This window comes from Lates calcarifer, unplaced genomic scaffold (assembly GCF_001640805.2).
Source record: "Lates calcarifer isolate ASB-BC8 unplaced genomic scaffold, TLL_Latcal_v3 _unitig_3988_quiver_2216, whole genome shotgun sequence".
Lineage (NCBI taxonomy): Eukaryota > Metazoa > Chordata > Actinopteri > Centropomidae > Lates > Lates calcarifer.
Genome location: NW_026116641.1, coordinates 1 through 20,484, shown reverse-complemented (window position 1 = coordinate 20,484; position 20,484 = coordinate 1). Strand labels below are relative to the sequence as shown.

General features: G+C 41.1%; 3 protein-coding genes across 5 annotated transcripts; 2 read left to right on the top strand and 1 right to left on the bottom strand.

Moving 5' to 3' along the window:
- Positions 1-387: 387 nt before the first annotated feature.
- On the top strand, positions 388-7,187 carry LOC108895394 (septin-6; the record flags this gene model as incomplete). 3 transcript variants are annotated; one of them, XM_018694188.2, is given in 4 exon segments in its annotated part: positions 388-520; positions 642-831; positions 2,241-2,287; positions 4,031-5,803. In XM_018694188.2, coding segments are annotated over 4 exon segments (574 nt in total), but the record flags the coding sequence as incomplete, so codon positions are not given.
- A 6,203-nt stretch (positions 7,188-13,390) lies between these two features.
- LOC108895395 (NF-kappa-B-repressing factor) lies at positions 13,391-18,257 on the top strand. The gene is made up of 2 exons (XM_018694196.2): positions 13,391-13,499; positions 14,503-18,257. Exons 1-2 carry the CDS (start codon positions 13,409-13,411, stop codon positions 16,791-16,793), a joined length of 2,382 nt encoding a protein of 793 aa, XP_018549712.1. The 5' UTR covers positions 13,391-13,408; the 3' UTR covers positions 16,794-18,257.
- Positions 18,258-18,432: 175 nt separating this feature from the next.
- LOC108895396 (ubiquitin-conjugating enzyme E2 A) lies at positions 18,433-19,915 on the bottom strand. The gene is made up of 5 exons (XM_018694197.2): positions 19,845-19,915; positions 19,585-19,610; positions 19,040-19,129; positions 18,801-18,889; positions 18,433-18,667 (listed from the first exon to the last, which is right to left on the bottom strand). Exons 1-5 carry the CDS (start codon positions 19,868-19,870, stop codon positions 18,539-18,541), a joined length of 360 nt encoding a protein of 119 aa, XP_018549713.1. The 5' UTR covers positions 19,871-19,915; the 3' UTR covers positions 18,433-18,538.
- Between the last annotated feature and the right edge of the window lie 569 nt (positions 19,916-20,484).

Below are 20,484 nucleotides of genomic sequence, written 5' to 3'. Positions count from 1 at the left end.
GCCAAGTCCACCGCCAGCTGTTTTTTGGGGAAGGGTGATTTTCGACATTTTACTTTGTTACTTTAATGGTCTGCCTCCTTGAAAATTCATCCTAGTGAATAATTAACTTGTGAAGCGCAGTTCAAAGCATGCAGCATTTGGAATTAGGCCAAATTATGCATGTTCTTGCTGCACTGATTTTCATCTTTCACAAAACAGGGCAGCGATTAAATGACAATTAAGATGGTTTTAGTCGTTGCCATCCAATCAGTTGGTGCTGAAAATCTAAGTCAATTCATAAATCATGTGTGGCTGGTAGGAAATTTTTAACCTATCACCCCTAGTGCATATGTCAGTGTGATGTTTCTCTTATTCATTTTTATTCTCTCTCTCATTTCCCTTTGGCAGTCTGCAGGAGACGTATGAAGCTAAGAGGAACGAGTTCATGGGTGAGCTGCAGAAGAAAGAAGAAGAAATGAGGCAAATGTTTGTCCAAAGAGTCAAAGAGAAGGAAGCCGAGCTTAAAGAAGCAGAGAAAGAGGTATTGTTACTGCATATGGATATGAGCCTATCCTGAAACATCAACTACATCACTAATGTTTGAGGTTTCTGCACGTCTTGAATAACACAAAAGTTATGTTTCCTCTGTCACTGCCACGCAGCTGCACGAGAAGTTTGACCGTCTGAAGAAACTCCACCAGGATGAGAAAAAGAAACTGGAGGAAAAGAAGAAGTCCCTGGACGACGAGCTCAACACGTTCAAACAGAAAAAGACTGCAGCAGAGCTCTTGCAGAACCAAGCTCAGCAGGCAGGGGCTCTACCACACTCAAGAGGGACAAAGAGAGGAAAAAGTAAGTATTGTTCTCTTCCCCCCGGTGTCTTTATCCTTATACCACAGGTGCAGGAGACTGCTTTCAGTTGTATGAGGATTGGAAAAGCCTGCATACTATGAACCTGGTTGGAACAAGGCCACACATTACTACACAGACATTTCAGATGTTGATCATTTGCCAAATTAGTTTCTGGGCACTGTTCAGAGAATGGCCTTAAAATTTTATGTTTGAGTTCACTTCAGTACATGGATATAAACTGTTTCTAAGCCTTATGGGTCCATATTTTGTGCATCATACTTTGTTCCTTGCCAACAAATATGCAGCTGTATCCTGACAAAAACGCCTGGTGCCTAGGAATTCCTCGGCTTAATGCCCTCCATATAATAACATAGTTAGCACTGAATTCCATGGAAACAGAGCTGACCAGAGCTCATAATCCATCACCAATGAGGAACATAAGAGGGGCAGAGAGGGTGGGGTGGGGTTTGGAGATAATGACGAGCAATCCTCATCTAAATAGTTGAAAGGAAGCCAACTGTCAACAGAAATCATCACTCTGCAATTAAATGTTGCTGATGGCTCAAGCAAAGTAGATGATGAAATTAAACACTACAAACAGATTTCTGTAAAAAAAACTTTTATTACAACTCTGTTAAATAGTTGCATTAGAAAAGGAACTGATAAACAAAGTACAGATTTTTCAGATCACAGTAATTAATTGTTTCATTTGCATCTAGGAAACTATCAATCAGTTTCCTCCTTCTCAACAGCCAATACCCTGGTGTTAATGTATTTATATAATCTCTCCATTTCTTGGTATTCCTGACATTGTTTCTGCTTTTCCCCCTCACAGTTTATGTAAATAGGTTTTTAATGAAATTATGACTGGACAGGAGGCAGCTTGTGTAAGTGTGTGTGTGTGTGTGTGTGTGTGTGGTGTGTGTGCAGCCAGATGTGTTCAAATATGGTTGCACTGTGCTGCTGACATTGTCAGTCCCTTCATGTTGGTAACAAACTCCTGGTTGTGTGTTGAAGCTGATGTGACTCCGTGCCTGTTAGAAAAGGAAGAAGACACTTGCACTGAGAAGGTTCTTGTTGCTTTATTTTCTTCCCTGTTAATTTATTCTCTTCACAGCCACTTCCTCTCTCTGTTTGAGCTCTGCCTGGAACATTTTTCTCTCCCAATAAGGGGCAGCTGTGGAACTTTAGCTTTGTCTGTGGGTCACTGATAAAAACTGACTAGACAGGTCTTGCTCTTGAAATGTTAAGTGAATAATAATTACGTTGATTTGTATTTAACCTTCAGGTTAAAGTCTGTTTTCCTCAGTACCCAGGAGACAAAGTTATTGATTGCTGCTCATTGTGTAGATGTGAATCTGTCCTGTGAGTGCATGTGTCACCTATGTTGCATCCATAATGTTTTCCAGTTAACTTCTCCCACACTTGCTGCATGCTGCATGAGGCACCTTTTCTGGTAAGACTCCCTTCTTGAGTTACACTACCAAATAAATAAATAAAATAAAAGCTAGAAATATTAATTTATTGAATACATATGAATAATTTCGCATACTGAATCAAAGCACCAAAAACTATTGCACTGAAAAAAGGCAACATTTCAACTCTATCAGATCTGAAGATCTCTAATCCAGTATATAGATGCTCTCAGTTTTAGAACTGCAACTGTTAATCAATTAGTCAATCAAAAGAAAACTAATTGTCAACTATTTTGATTAATCATTATTTCGCTGGTTCCAGCTTCACATATGTAAGGATTTAATGCTTGTTTTTGTCTTAAATGGTAGTAGTGTGTGTAAATTATTGGGGTTTATTTTCATGATCATTTTCATAATCCGCCAGCTCAATCAATCAATCAATCAGTCATTTGTCAGAATACAGTGGAAGAATGTTGGTCAACAGCCCAAGGTGATGTATTCACATTTATTAACCATCATCCCAAAATCTAAAGATATTTTGTTTACTTTCATATATGTCAAATAAAAGTAGCCAATCTTCACATTTGAGAAGGTGCAACTATAAAAATGATTGATCAGTTACCACAATAGTTGTCAATTAATGTTCTGTCAGTCAACTAATTGGCTTGTTTTTATATATATATATATATATATATATATATATATATATATATATATATATATATATATATAGTGTAGACAACATGATTCATCAACTGATAGAAGAAAACTGTCAGCACATGAGTCTAATTAAAATAATTGTTAGTTGCAGTTCTACTGTGCACACACCTACCTTCTACCTACATTCTCTGAATTAGAATATAACCACAATTAAATCAACCTTTGAAAGCTGTTTAATATAAAATCCACATGCATTTAATTTGCCCTTTTATAGTTGTTTTAATGTGATCAGTCTGAGAAATGGGTGCGGTGTTGCAAGCCTACAGTGTGTCATTGGTAACATCTGTGTCGATCATATCCTCGAGTCAGCAGTGTTTATCGTCCCTGTGCCAGCTTCTAAATCAACCACTTTATTAGATCCCCACACAAGCATTTGATGTACTGCCCCATCTGCCTCCCTAAATCCACAACAGTCTCCTTTTTGTCGCTCTCCCAAGTCCTTCCCCACTCGTCCCCCGCTCTTGCACAAAGAGCCATTCAAGGCTGAACTGAGACTAACAGGTCACACCAGAGCAGCAAACAGCCTCCGGGCCCATCTCTGTTTGTAAGGATGACATGTTTTGTTGATCTCACAGCCATATGATGACCCCCCCACCCCCTCCTCTCGCAATCTCTCCCCTCTCGAGTGGATACAAAAGCGAAATCCGCAGAGAGATGTTGTGGAGACTCAACTGCTGGGGAGGATAGGAGTGAAGGAAGACATCTGTCTCGCAATCTGTAAACTCCTCAAGCAGCTCGAGACAATTAAAGCAGCTGAAAACAAGCTGCTGGTTGATAATGCTGGGCAGTGAGGAAGACAATCAGACGCATTGTTTAAAGCCCAGGGGTGGGACAAAACCTCTAAGTAGAAAAAACACATTTTATTGATTCAAAGAAGTAGATGACTGTACTTGAAAACTCACCTCTGTTCACTCAAACCTTTTGTGTTGCCTTGAAAGCATGATTTCCTCTGAATACCATCTGGTCACTAATGTTGATGTGATGTCATCGATGTGAAACAGTGTGTGTCGTGATGATGTTTTAACTCAAAGGAAGCAATAACAGCCCTTCTCTCTCATTTCCAGCTTAGGATCCCTGTAGAAAAAGTGCTCCCTTGTGGCCATCCTGCTGTGAATGAGTTTCCACCCCATCATCCTTTACCGTGCCCCCCTCCCCCACCCTCACCCCAAACTCCCGTAATTCAACCCTCCACATGCTTCCCCCCCCCCTGCTCTGTGGAAGACGCTGGGCATTGCTATCAGTTTACATCACCTGTTTATGCTGAATGATGCTTGTCTATTATTTGGTTTGTACAAGCAATTATTCAGCGTGTCTTTTTATGCAAATTGACAAAAAATGCATTCCATATTTGTTTTATATTCAGTGGTTTCTTTGCATGATGGAGTGAGCTTTTTTTAATATTAACATACATGACTACTGTTGTGATGGGCAGAAATGTATTGAGGCTAAAGAGAAACATGCATCAGACACTGGGACCTGAGAGTGAAGAAAGAATTAAAGCCACTGAGGATTGATGCGAGGATGGTTGAAGCTAATGTTGCATAACCCTGATCCATCTTCAGCTTAGTGATTTTTAATTTTACAAACTCAGTGCAACAGCAGCCTATGGAGTAACTGTAAACAACAGTCATAAACATATTTCTTAGTAGGTAGTAATTACTTAACAGTTGGCTTTGGGTTGAGCTAGTTTGTTATTAGTTAAAGGTTATAATCCTTAAGATTTCAGTTGACACCAGTGATTACCATGTTAACAGCAAGTGTGGTTTTATACTACAGCGCTGAGCAGCTACTTTGTCAGAAATACAACAGCAGAGCGACTGGTGTAGCTGTTTACTGTGTAGCCACACAAACTCATTGTTTTGGTTTTAAAAAATGTAAGAAATCTGTCAGAACTTGGCCTTTTACCATCATGTGCAACTACAATCTGATTCCATGCTGCATACGACGCAAGTAGTTACACCCTGGCGCTAATCTTAGTGACAGATACATTACGTTTGCTGTGATTGCTTCACAGTAAAAGGCACCACGTTTCATCAGTTGAATGCTTTTCAGCGTGAAGCAGCAGCAGCAGGAAAGTGCAAGTAGCAGTATGGCTCTGACACGGCTTTATTAGAGGGAACCATAAACAGTGAGTCTGATGAGATAAATTTACAGTAATGTTTGATTATATGGTCACATTATTTACTGTGAATACTGTGTGTGTGAAGGCAGTTTGAAATCTAGCTCAGAAATGGCGGACCCTGCCGCTAACAATGAAAACTACATTTAAAGAGGTAATTACTGAATACATATACGTTAAATGGTAGCTGCTGTGAAAATGATGACCATAAATAGGATAGCACTCCATAAAAATCTTACATTAAAAGTTCCATTAAAACATTAAAAGTTCCACTAGTTATTACTGCGGCCGTACAAGTTTGGGCTTGAAGTAAAAAATAGAAACAGAGATCTCGTTCTCTATTTTTGGTATTTATGTCCCTTTGCTGATGTTGTTTCACTTTAGCCTGATGCATGAGAAGATGTGAGCCTAATCTCTTTGCCACTTCTCCCATACCTCATTCATTGTCATGTGTTTTGTGCATATTTGTATTAGCTTTCACATTTGCACTTTTTTTTTTTTACACACACAAATGTGATATTTTTAAGTATATATTAATGTTGTCAGTGCAATTGTAACTTTCTTTTTATTTGACTTATTATGAAGGCACATTTAAAAGTCATTCCTCGTGATGTCCATTGTCCTGCAGGGACCAGTGTTGTTTGTATCCGTGTTACGCATAAAAAATACAATATCTCAAAAGAAAATAAATAAAGGCCAATTTCACCAAATGTTACAACTGTGGCCATAATCATTGTGTATGACTAATACTGCTGTAAATTAGGAGATTACATGAAAGTTTAACGAACCTCAGTGGGTAAAGAGGGTATGCAGTGAATGAATGTTGATGTCTCCTTTGTTTATATCTGTATTTTTAGCAGACAGTGGTCCTAAGTTTCCTCACAGCTTTACTTAACATCTCAATGTCAATTTTTTATTGTTTCTCTTGGTCCGGTGCATTTACAATCTTCAGGTATGTTTATTTCTTTTAGCTCAGGATCAACAGGGCGTCTCCTACCTCAGTCATTCCTTTTGTTTTCACCATTTCAAGGTTGAAGGTTGCTTGAAAGAGAAACGTATCTTGGTTTCAAGACGCTGCCGCATTAAAAAAGAAACACTTTGGTTCCACATGACATCAGGGTTAAAATACATCTAGAGTAGAGCCATTCCCTCCTCCTAACCCTCAGCTCACTGGTCTGTGTGGTTTCACTCTTCCTTTGCAGTAATCCCTGGCTCTGCACTGAGTAGGTCCTCAGCCCTCAAGCTTTGCTAAGGGAACCAGCCTTTGTGGGTACTGAGTACCTCAAATGTGACCAGAGGCTTTGTGGACCCCCGTCCTTCAGGGTTTCTTAATCATTACTTTGCTCTAATATGGGTTAATGTGTATTTGTGTTTCACTGCAGCTCTAACCTCACACTGAGCGATTAATTCTTGCTCTGTTGCCACTGCTGATGCTTATACATGTACTGTGTTTTTTTTGCTGTGACTAACACCCTTCTCCACTGAAGTTGTGATGGAGATTACATGCATGCATTCATTTATTGTAATATTTGGACAGCACATTTACCTTTTGATCACTATAGGGCATGTAGACAATCATGTGGAATTATATTATAACACTTCCCACAGGATTTATTCACTGTTTTAAAGATTGATGCAGCATCGTCAGTGGGCACAATATCTTCTCATTATTCACACTTGATGTATTGTTTGAATGACTGTATAATCATATATTTATGATCAGTTTTCTCCCTGATATCGGATGCACTCCTAAATCTTTGACTCTTTGGCCCTCAAGTTTTTACAAGCATTTCTGCTTTGCCCCAACTCCTCTAACTGCTGGCTCTCTTTCTCTTTGTCTCTTCAGCTTCTTTTAATCTGTCTTGACCACCTGAAGAGGGGAATTGCAGCTTCAGCAAGAAACTAAGCACCCTTTACCTCTTCCTGTTTTTTCTCGCTGTTATCTACCTTTTATATTTTCTCCCCCATTGCATCTCCTTTTGTTTGAATATGGCCTTATGTGGACTCGCATGGTATTTCTGACCACCTAATGAAGCTCTAAACCCAGGCAGGTTGGGAAGTGGGCACAGTTTAAATCTGCTATTGTGTCTTAATGTATATAAAGCGGACTCTTGTAGTTCATAGAAGTCATCAGTGGGGGTTTACACATTTATAGGACTCGTAGGTTGAAGTCATTATTTGATCTTTACTTGAAATAAAATTGCAATGACTGCACTATGCACTCATCTCTTCAATAGGATTCTTAATACTTAGCGCTCATTTAGAATAAAACGCTACTGAGACATCAAGGCTTGCTGATTAAACAAAAACCATCAAGGACAGAAGCACTTAACGCACTATGTGTAATGTGTTATGAAGGTACACTATAATGAATAGACATGTTGCTTTCTTGAAACTAGTACAGTTGGAAATTAAATGCGCCTGCTTCCAGGTTTTCTGATTATCAAAAATAAACAGCAGAATTAAATTAGAGTCATAGTCATGCAAAAGCCAAAGCAATATTTACACTTGGCACTTAATTTTTATGGTGCCCATGTTTACATGTCACTGCTGAATACCATGGAGGTCACATGTCATGGCCTTTTTTTATTACACACTGTGCTTTAATATTCACAAGCCTATTCTATATTTTGCATGCATCTTTTTATTTCATTACCGCTGTGATCTTTGACCTTTGACCTGCTTGTTTTTATCCCCTAATAACTCAGTTTTACAGTCAACTTCAACGTCATTGCTGTTTTCTTCAACATGGTGCATATTATTAATGTATATTTGCTCTGTCCTATGATTTCAGCTCCCATTTTGCCAAATACTAGAATAAGATGGAGTTGAACTGAGTCCCAGATAGGAGTATTTAAAAAAATGATACTCGTGCATTTATATAATTTATAAGGATATATTTTGTGTATTGAAGTGGAGACTTGTTGTTTATTACCTATGATCTTTGGACGTGGCTCTTGAGTGTAAAGTAACATTTTGGTGTCAGAAATTGCCATACATTTTTCTAGTATCAGTCATCACCTCTTGTAGTCAAAAACTCTCCCACACTACAAATTATTCAGTATCTTACTTTAGTTCCATTGATGTACATTTTCAATAAAAAAACGTGATCCAAACATGTTAAGCTTTTGTCTTTCGTTCAAAGTGTTGTAAGCTCATGGTTCATAATGTTCATTACTGTTTTTTTGTACAATATTATTGTTGCTGTGAAACTGAGCCTCAGATGGATAGTACTGTGAATTTAGCACTGTGTATATACTATGAAAAATGTTAGACACTTAGACAGTCCTGCACAGGGGTTGTCAGTTACTCTGGCTGATTAGACCTGTAGTAAGGATGGAGTGAAGCTTTGCTGGAAATTGATTCACCAAACTGAATATCCTATAAGGATTTTATCACTACAATGCTACAACAAAACCAACATGAAGCCAAGGCAGATGAGTCAGTCAAGGGCAGTCTGTGTATACCTACACTTCCCTGAGGTGGTGCAAGTGAAAAGGTTTAGTTGCTTTAAAAAAGTAACTGAACACCAGACTGAGAAGCCATGTCTTCCTGCTCTCTGGTTTAAACTTTAAAACCAGTTTTACCTCTGACTGAAGGTAATATCATTGATGGGTTTGTGTCTGTAAACACGCACAACAGTGATGTCACTGGGGGCTGGGGAACACCTGTATATCACTGCAGCAAGGTGAGAAGTTTAACCATTGGAGGTCAACAAAAAACAAGATTTCTAGGGGGTGTTAAGTTTCCTCTTTAAGATTTTACATACAACATATAGCATCACAGCAGTATCAACAGTATAAGCAGCTGGCCACCTTTTATCACACAATACCATTAGGTCCTGAATCCATTTTGCAACCTGATGCTCATCCCATACATGCAGTCAGTCAGAACAAGGAGTCCTGCAACAGAGCCCCAATCTCATTTTCTTCATGGAGTCAGTCTGAGATTACATGAGGAGACAGAAGACACTGATACAGAGGAACTGTGGCAAGACAGGAGAATTGGCTCTGTTTTAAAAATCTGTTTACTGCACTTTGTATGAACTTATTAACTGATAAAAATGATCTGAGAGCATCCTCACTAACTATTCTTACACTGTGACATTACAACCTTTGCATAACTAAAGCCTCTGAATACTTATTTCACCTCTGGAAATGGGACAAAAAGTACCTGTGAAGAACCTGTATTTACAAAAAATACAATGTTGCAACAAATAGTTATTAATGCTTTTCACTGCTCGTATGTCATGGCTGACTTCAGTTTTAGTGACACTGGTGATACATACTCTCTCTCTACCGTCAGTGGATGATATTTTATTGGAAATTCTCATATGATTCACGATAATTGTGATTTATTAATAATCTTGACCATTTGTGTTGTACTTGTACAATTGTGCCTTATGAAATATCATATGTTTAGTACCTTTCCACCTGTCAGTAAGCTGACAGGGCACCTCGCCCCATCAAGGACAGGGGCTGATACAGGGCTGCATAGCTGTGTAATCTTTGACGGCTTTTCTCTCAGTGCTACACCGTTGTGTAGTCTCCAGAAGATGTTTTCCTTTTCGTCTCCGGACGTAACCTTGTTTCTTTTGCATTTAACCTGTAATCTATTGTACTCGGTACTCATTGTGGCGTGCCATGCTTGAGGAGTGCAATGGGTCTGTTTGCAAACGTATGAATTAAACCTACGGAAAGACAACCGTTGACTCTGTGCTTTATTCAACAGAAGATTCCCATAACAATTTTGTTATCAGAAGTGTCACTCGTGCGAGACGGCATCGGCGACTCGAGGAGCTGCAGGTGGAGATTGTGCACAGCTAGAGCCTGGGACTCTAACCTCAACCTCCCCCGTACAAGAGGGTGGAGATGTGGGGGCCTGACGAATCCCTTTTTTCTTTGTGTGAACAACCTTGTCTTTGTGGTAAGTGAATTCTCGCCACTTGGGGGGGCTGTGACAGACATGTCAACAGGCCAGGTACTGGAAAACCGCTGTACAATCAAAGAAGCTTCGGGTCCAGGGAAGGATTTAATCTAATTTAATGCACTGGTACGGTAATTGATTCAAAACTTTTTTGGGGAAACTCATTCTCACTTGGTAATTTTAACACCGCGCACAAAAAAAGTGAGAGTGTAAAAGAGTAAAATTACAAGTGAAAACTGATTGATAAAATGGATTCGGAGGTAACAGAGTCAGTGATCAGACAAAAAGATATTAACCCATCCCAAAAATGAGCGGCAGATATGCTAAATCGGTAGCAGCATCAGGTACTGCTGTACTAGAGAGGTACACAGTCCCACTCACATGCTATGATGACATTGAGGGAAAGCTTAAACATTCATTTTTGCTGTCCAAACACACTGTCCTGTAAAGAGTGTTTTGTGAAGTACGGCAAGGAAGACCTGATCAGTGGAGAATGACACTGCACTCAACTCTGTCAACAACACACTGGTATAGGAGGCCACAAATGTTACAATTTTGTAAACGACATTTCTGAAATTCCTGAGTTAAATCAGGTGCCATCTTGTTTGTGGGCAAAACACAAATATGATGTAGGATTGATCAAAGGCGCCAAACCAGTTGTGATCGCACCAAAATCTACATACAGACCATGCAAAAATCAGTAACCATTGAAAAAGAAGCAGTTGATGGCATCAAAACCAGTGTTTGAATCTCTCGTTTCATGTGAAAAGTCTCCTGTATGAACACCAATTTTTTCCTGTGAAAAACATAAGAGATGCTGGCCAGCCTGATGAATGGAGATTTGGGATCTGCAAGCAGTAAATGCAGCAGTCCATGCACACACTCCAAATGTTCCAATCCACACACAATCATTTCACAAGTTCCTTCTGACAGTAAATGGTTCTTTGTTATTGATTTGGCAAATGCTTTTTTCAGCATTCCAGTTGATCCAGATAGCCATTTGTATCTTCATTTGAGGGTAAAATGCACACGTTTACCTGGCTGTGTATTCTGTGAATCACCAACTATTTTCAATGCAGCTTTAAAAGACAACTTGGATTCACTCAACTTGCCAGCAGGCAGTGCTCTCTTGCAGTATGTTGATGACCTCATGATCTGCTCCACCTGTGTATGAGATACACTGGCCCTGCTGAATCATCTGGCTGATAATGGCCACAAAGCCAGTCTGTCTAAAATTACAGTTTGTCTCAGAGGAAGTCACCTTTTTGGGTCATGTGATCACAGCAGAGGGGAAAACCCTCTCACCCAAACGCATTGAAGCCATCTAAACCATTCCACAACCAGAGACAAAGAAACAGGTTATGAGTTTTGACACAAGAACATGGGGGGGACGACAAAGACCTGTGGCTTACTTTTCAGCAAAGCTTGATCCAAGGATGAAATGTTGCTTTATTGTGCAAACCTGTCCTCTGTGCTTTCTGATATTCACAAACAGGTAAAGGACGCTCTCCCAAAGGGCCACAGAACAGAAACTGCACGACTTGGAGCCAGGGGACTGGATCGTGGTGAAAGACCTGAGAAGGGGGGAATTGGAAAGCCCGCCGGTGGAACAGGCCCTACCAGATTCTCCTCACCACGGAAATGGCTGTGAAGTTTGCGAAAAGGGCAACCTGGATCCACGCCAGCCACTGCAAATGAGTCCCTGAGCCCAGAGAGAACACCTCATCAAGCGTGCATTAGCATCAGTAAGTGAGCCAACACCTTCCCCACTTTGTGTTTGCGAGAGAGAGAGGGGTGTGGATTGTCAATATGGCCACACGTTTCTCAAACTCACGAAAAGGCAGCACACTGATTACAGGGGTGGGTTTAGGTCACACTGCTGATGCAATAACGCCAGCAACTATCCAGTGGCGCTGGAGGGGTGGCAGATGCAGAGAAATGAAGAGCACGTTCCTGCTCGCTGTCATCATCGTCCTGCCACTTCACCTGTCTGAAGTTACACCTCAGTCACCCCAAGAACAAGGTCACAGAGATTCCAGCAGGAGCCACACTGAGAAATCATCACACAGATTTAAGAGGGAACTGTTACCTGAGTTCACTCAGAACCCAGCAAAGCCTGAGGAAAACTCATGGTATCCAGTAGTCATGGCTGCAGCCAGGAAGATTACCAACGAGAGCTGCTATGTCTGCACACAACTACCTCTCAGGGTTGGTGCTTCGATACCTGTGACACAATGCCCACTGAACGTTTCAGAGGTCCTAGGGGGTAATGGTAGCCTCCACCCTGAGTGCTCCCTATGCAGAGAGAGAGATGTGGGAGACCTGACTGAGGACTTGAAGAAGTGCAACATCAGCATTGTGAACTACAGAGGTTCAACTGCCAGATTCTGGAACACGACACATGAAACACAACAGGGAGTTCACCAACCTGGTATGACCACGAACCCCACTGCTCAACGAGGTACTGTTGTTTCACTAAGAAATGTTTCACTGATAACGACCATTTCCTGCGATTTTCATATCGATCCAGCTAAGTTTGAAAACCACACGTGCACATTAGTGACATGAAGTGCACTGACAGCAGTCCGCTCTGCCTGAACTCTGCGGCGGCAAAGCATTCTGGGTCAGTGCGGTGACAGACGCCATGATTTTCCTGTAGCTGGACCAGAAAATGGATGCTTCCTGCAGTAGCTGAATGGGTATCTGTATCTCCCCGGGAGGTTACAACTACCTGTTACGGAAAAGTCTCCTGAAAAGACACGAGTCCGCCTGTCGGTTCGCTGTAAGGAGCCGAGTCTGGTAGAAAACTCAGAGAGCAGGCTGTCGCTGCTGAAGTTAGCTAGAGGCTAGCTGCCTAATGCTAGCAGTCACCAGGCTAGGCTAACACGATAATAATAATATTAAAATAAAGGCACTGTCTCCTGCTTAGCCAAAGGACAGCGATATAAGTCGGAACAAAGGCTACACCTTAAGGTAAGAATACGACACAGCTGAGTAATTACAACATTTAAATGTTGACAAATGTGACGTTTAGCTTGATAAACGTGTTAGCCTGTGAGAGATGGACCCTGTCGGCCTACTGCGTCACTCTGTCCAGGCTTTGTGATGGCACGAAACCTAGCTGTTTCCTCGGGTTTTAACATCAGATCCATGAAATATCTAGTGGTGTAATACACATAGTCCAGGCACATGGTTTGTATTCAGTCTCTGCATGCTGCTGCCAGGTGGTGTTTGTTTTCTAGGGAATGTTTTTAGCCTCTATAGACAGCATGGAGTATTAACTCATCATGTCCAGATGTCTGTGCTTGTACATCTCATCCATTCACTAAATGTCTGACTTATATCTTTGGCCTCAATAACAGGTATGGCCTGGATTTTGATTCGGACGGTGCTGGTGATGGCAGAAGGGACTGACACTGTCGAAATGCCCTCCTTTGACCCAAGTCCTAGTTCTGAAGCAAAAAAGAGACCTTCTTCTTCTGATGGCAGTGAGTGTTGATCTGGGATGTGTAGTCTGTGTATGTGTTTCTTGCAATGAAAAACATACATTTCTGTGTTATCTGCTGTTTCACCATCATATCTTTATATCTAAATGTGTCTCAAAATACCACATTTGTATATTTAGACCTGTGACATATGCAAAGGTCAGTTGATTTTTGGGGTTATCCAATCAAATTAAACTTGAAGGTTTGCCAGACTCATGAGTGGTAGCAACAGTAACATGACTCAGAGGCAGAGTAAAGGGTTTCTCCTAAGTAATTTGTATGGCACCTTTTGCACTGATCGGTGCAAAAGTGCAGTAAAGATGAAGTTAGTTCAGATGTTAAACAGTAAACAATGTGAGACTAATGCACCTGAGAGATGATAAAAAGTAATAATAAAACCTATGAAAAGGTTTAAGAGAAATTAAATGTGAATAAATAATTAAGAAAACTAATGGACAAAAGACTGACAAACAAAATCATAGAGAGAGAATAGAACATTTTAAATCATGTATACGAAAAAATTGACATAAAATAGGGAATGGCCATAAATAATAGTAAGGTTCTGTATTTTTGTTATTGTCAGCAAATCCCATGAAAAACCAAACAAAATCACCAATGTTTTTTGTCTGTCTCATCATACATTGTTACGATATATGAAGCTTTGGTATCACAGACAATACTTACTGAATATAAGAAAAACATCAGACTATCACCAGACATGCTCTCTAGGCTCAGACCTGTATGGCCTGACAGTTAAGACACAACGTGTGCCTCCTCTATATTTGGGGATGACTGAGGAGCCAAGTGCTGTTTAGTCATTACTGTCAGTTCCCATTTTACAATGGAAGACGTGGATGAAATCACATTCTCAAACCAGTTTCAATGGACCAATGTCATCATGATTCCTGCTGTGCCCATCTGAGATGACAACTGATTAATCTACTGAACGTCAAATCAAACATCCTCTCTGGTTTTCTAACTGTCCACTGGTGTCATTTAATTGCAGGAGACGAGCCCATGAGGAAAATGCCTGTGTCAAAATTTGGTTCCAGACCTCGATTTGAGCCTGTTCACTTTGTCAGTGGTGGAAGCAGTGGAGGAACCGGCACTGATGAGAAGGAGAATGATAAGGACCGCCGGAGGAGCGAGTTGTATGGTGTGAGACAGTGGGACACCGAACACTCTTCCTATAGCAGTGGCATCAGCAGAGCTCAGGGCTCCTCCTCCCTGAGGCCTGCTTTTGACAGAGTGCCATCGTACAGTTCCGACTCTTGGGGTTCCCATAGAGACAGAGACCGAGAGAGAGACAGAGAGATTTCTTCCGGTAGTACAAGTGGCTTAGGTTATGGAGGACGTGGGTCCACTTCAAACTTCATGGCTAAAACACAGCAGGACTACACAGCCAAATATGAAGCCCACAGCTCCCGAAATTCAGACTCCTATTCTCAGCCCCACAGGTACAATGGATATGGGGGAGCGAGCAGGTCAGCGGGATGGGATTCAGGACGTCAGGGTTTGGGGTACGGTTATCAGGACCGGCCTTCATCAAGCAGGCCATTCAGCAGAGTCTACAATAGCCCGGGCAGGAGCAGTCCTACCACGTCTCAGCTGGGCTCTTCATCACAGCCTCTTCCCATATCTCAGTCAACATTAGATGACAAGCAAAGGCTGATTGCTAATGTAGCATCTGCGTTGGTTGTTGCTTTTAGGGACCCTATGTTTATGACTGGAAGTGACTCGCCTAACTATAATTTCATGTTGAGCCGCAGCATTCAGGCGTGCAAGACCAACCCTGAGTATATTTATGTCAACCTGAAGGATATTCCTCAGGCTGACCTACCAAAGAACAGGAAAGTACCAGCAGACGGTTATGCCTGTGAACTGAGATGTCAGGGTGTGTATCTTGCTACCGGATACTCCGGCAGTAAAAATGGAGCGAGGGACCGCGCCTCTGAGCAGGCTGTAAAACTCTTCCTGAAACCAGTTGAAGTTCGTGTTGTGCAGCGCAAATACAGACACTCAATAGTTAATGACATGGTTGTGTGCCAGATGCACAGCCCGACCCCGGCCTTTTTACCTGCACTCCGCAACCCTGAGGACAAACCTACGCCCAGCTCTAAGGGCCAATACGAGCCCGACAAACGGAAGCACTGGACAGAGTTTGTGGTCATGGACAACGCTCACGACGCCATCTGCATCCTCAACAACTCTGCAGCTTTCAATCGCATGAAGATAGACTACAAGTTTGACCTTCTTCCCAATAACAGTGCCTGGCTGTGCAGCGTCTTCCTGCAGGATGAGCTGGTGGCGCAGGCGACGGGCACCAAAAAGAGCTCAAAGCACGCAGCCGCTCAAGAGGCGGTGAGTAAACTTCGCATGAACCAGGCGCAGCGACAGCAGCAGCAGCAACAGCAGCAGCAACAACAGCAGCAGCAACAGCAGCAGCAGCAACAACAATCACAATACTCCAGAGGGAATAACCAGTCAGATTTTGGTGGGCGCTTTGGGCAGCAGGGTGTCAAAAAGAAGCATCTAAGTGAGTTGGTAATCCTGGAAAACTCTGACAATGCTATTTGTATCATTAATGACACAGCACAGTTTAATAAAGTGACTGCTGATTACAAGTTTACCGTTCTGCCTGATCATCGCTGGAGGTGTGAAGTTTACGTAGAGGGGCAGTATGTGGCAGCAGGGATTGGGCCCAAGAAAATAGTGAAGCACATTGCAGCGGAGGAGGCTCTGGCCACCCTGAGACAGACGCAAGCTGTGGTCAAATCCAACCTGAGAAAGGAGGGTCACAGTGACGCCATATCTCGATCCCAGATCCTGGCTCGCTCTGGTGAGGAGGCCACAAGACAGGAGATAAAAGAAGACAACATAGGAAACCAGCTGCTCCGCAAGATGGGCTGGAAAGGTGGCGGTCTGGGCCGAGACGGCGAGGGCATCTCAGAACCGATCAGAGTGAAGGAGCAGTTTTCTAGAGAGGGGTTAGGCATGGACACAGACAAAACAGGAAATCAACTCAGCAAGCGAGACATTGAGGACATCATTCGCAACTACGCCAGCTCAGACCGTCAGGATGATCTTCGCTTCTCCACTGACCTCACCAACGACGAGCGCAAACAGATCCACCAGATATCTCAGAAGTACGGCCTACGAAGCAAGTCATATGGACAGGGACGGCAACGGTTCCTCATTGTCAGTCGCAAAGTACACAAAGACCAGCTCATCGGTCAACTTTTACAGGAAGGTCAGGTGGGACGATATGAGCTTGTGAAACCTCAGGCCTCTCACTAATTTGCATGCAAAGCAAACCAGGGGAAAAATAGGCAAAAAAAATCATCATAGGCTTGGACTTCAGAGCAAAACACATTCAAGTGTAACTGCAATGTTTATACTTGTGTGTGTGACAAATTACAACACACATTAACAAATGAGAATCTTTCAGGTATCACCTGTGGTTTCTGCATTCCTTCGCCATGAAATGTACTTTAGCTTTAGCAGGAGCTGTAGGATAAATAATTTAATGTCTTTTGTGTCTCCTGCCATTCCACATGTCTTATGTTTAACTTTTGCACAGGCTTGTGTTCAGTGCTTTGTGGTATCATGTCCTGATGATGCTCCAGTTATTTCATGACTTAAAAAAAATGACATTACAAGGTTTTTGTCACCATTTTTTTTTGTGGCTATTTAAGGAACCTGGCAGAATATGCAGCTTTTCACTGCTCGTTTGTGAACAACACTCTAGACAGTTGACTCATGAGAGATGAGGATTAGAGAGGCATTATCGCTGAACTGTAGCTAGGTGCTCATACCAGTCTCACTGTAGTGATACATGTCTATTCAGCAATACCTGCAATGTTGTTTGCTCTTTCAACATCTGGAGCTCATTCTACAAATACAACCTGCATCCACAATGTGAAAACCTTCACATGGAAACTGTAAGCTGTGATCTTTGTTAAATGTCAGATGTGTTGGTTTATGTGAGTACAGTTAACTTGTCTGCTTGTTTTCACAGCTGTAAAATCAGAATAAATGAAAACTTATCAACAGGCTAAACTCGATTCAGATGGATATTTTTGTACTGAGTTTTTTAAAAAAGCAACAAAGACGACTGATGTATATTTATTTTATTTACAAGAAAATGTACAGTTTGTTACATGGGGTTACCAGTGCAAAGTTTTTAATCTGAAAACAGACACCATCCTGTTTTTAAACAGTATCATCAGCTCATTATGACAGCTGATTTGTAAGATTGTAAAATAGCGTAAAAATGTTCTCACACAGCCTTTAAATGTCAGCATTATGAAATTTGCGTGAAACAAAGTCAAGTGCCCAGAGAGGGTACTAAATGTCTTGTTTCAGTTGTAGAGGAACATATGTGGTCACCAATATCTAGAACATTTTTAAAATCCAAGGCATGGCTTTACAAGTATAGTTGCGAGAAAAGGCATCTGTTGTGTTGACAACTTGTTAGAGGGATGGGTGTCCATGCCAGGTTAATTTTCTATCCCACTGAAAGGCTTTCAAAAGGCAGAAATAAATAAAACCAAAAGGAGTGAACCCACTGAAACAGGAATAACACCCATGAACAGCTTTGTTGTTTTTTTGGAAATATGAACTGTCGGCATCTACACAGCAAACCACACAGCAAGCATATCTAATTAACTGTCACCGAATCATCCAGCCAGTTTAAAAAAAAAAAAAAAACAGGTAGAAAAGTGATAACTGAGAGACTGGCCATTGCCTTTTTTTTTTTTTTTTTTTAAAAAAAGAAAAGACTCAGGGCATGTAGCAAGTAACCCAGATATAACAAGGTACATTAACTTTTAACAAACATATGCTATTGCCCAACAATAGCATTCGGCAGGAGTGAATGCCACAACACAACAGCATACAAACTTAGCAACAGTTATGGGACAAATATACTGAGAAGGATTTTTAAGATGTGTCATTTTATTTCTGTGAGATCAGTTGTTTTCTTGATCGGTGGTTTCTTGATTCTGGGCTGGACACTGTTCATACTGGAACGTTAACAGGGGTCAACAGTCACGCCAACTCTGTTCAACAATAGCAGAAACCCTCTTCTCGTACTCCCGCTTGTTTTCCTGGTACAGCTGGGCTGCTTGGCTATTAGCTGGACTGTTTGGGTTTGGCTCATCCAATAAAGACTTTAAAATATATAAAAAGAGAATATCAGTGGGTTTAGTTAAGACACTCACCACATGTATAAATTAATTGTTTGTGGATCCTCTTAGTAGTTGCACATTTAATGTACATCTCAATACAGGAGTGTTAAATTACCTGTATTGAAGTTAAGATTGAAGACACATCATAGGTTGGACTCCAACGATTCTGAAGTATATCTAAGCATATGCTGCCATCTGCGTACACTAAGAGAGAGTATACAGAGTATAAAGCTTTTTTTTAGATGGATGATACAGAAAACAAGTCAGTTTTCGTGAGATAATTAAAGAATAAATGCAACAACTTTAAACTGCTGTAACTGACATTGTTAGAGTGATTAGTAGTGAAGTACATACCATTTGGATGAAACATTTTGGAGACAAATCGCACTGTTGGAGGTTTATTAGGATATTCCTCTGTGAATTCAATGGTAAGTTTGAAGGTTCCTGAAAGTGAGAGGTAATGGCTTTGTTTGAGATGACATACATCAACTGCATTGCAATAATAGAACCAGCTAGAAAATGCATGTATCAGTATGATTTTATGACACTCACAAACAAGACAAAATCTTTTTTCAGCTGCCAATTTGATCGGTATACAATTAACTCCAGGTCAAAGGTAAATTACTGGTTGAAAAATTAAAAGCCTAAACTTATTCAAAAACACAGACTCTCTCTCTCTCTCTGCCATGTAGGAGACCTGATCAGTGGCTGTAAAACAAACTTGAGCCTGATACACTTCCAAGGCACCATCTTATATCTACTCATAATACAGTATCAGTCAATACAATCTACCTTCCAAAGCCCAACTCTCAGTCATCATGAATATTTGATGGATTAATGTCATAGCAGGGATGGGAAGATAAATGACTTGGATGTTAAGTGCTTTAGAGAGGACTTACCATCTTCAAAAGGTGTTCCCTCTGGTCTAAAAGACAGATAAAAGACAGGTTGTAAATCAAGTTGCAAAAAACTTTTTCATACCCTTTAAAATACTCACAGAACCTGCTGACACAAACTAGAACTTTATCACTTAGTTTGTGTCCTAAATCAAGCAGTGAATACTTCCACAAATTATATAATATAAATACAAATTATTTATTAAAATATCTAAACCCCCTCTGTCATGCATGTTTTATTTTTTTTAATCAGCTGAACTTACCCAAAAATGACAGCGTTCCACACCATGATATTGTTTTCTGATGGGGCCCCACTAACTCCAGCTGGAGGATCCTCTTTGCAGTCTAACAGATCCAATAAAAACAGTGTTATCACAAAATTTACATGAACATTACATACAGAAATCAAACCCATTACTATTAGAAATATGGTACTACATGCCTGTTATATGCTCAACATGTAACTATGTGCAAACAGTAAAGGCCCTGAAATCTCTAGGCATTATTCCATGCTTAATATTAGATGTGTTTCAGTAACAAACACTCCTTACAGCTTGGTGGTGCATCAACACAAAACAGCAGGGTACAGGTCATTCTGAAGCAAAATGACAGTGTCTCTATCTGTTTGATCATTACACAGTCCTGATGATGATGTTTATCAAAGTTTAGTCCAGCAGTCACATTGTGGCAAAATACTGAGTCTGACGGGGCCAATCAGGATTAGGTCTTGGGCTCTGTGACCATCAGCGCTGTTGAGTTGGAACTCACTGTGGATCAGGGATAAGAAACCATGTGCCACAGCTGAATGTGCTGAGCGTCTCTAAGTTTTTAGTCAAGTGCATGGCAGATGGTTGCTTATCCCCAGGCTTAGACAGTGATCTATGAAGGTCCGGGTACAGGAGC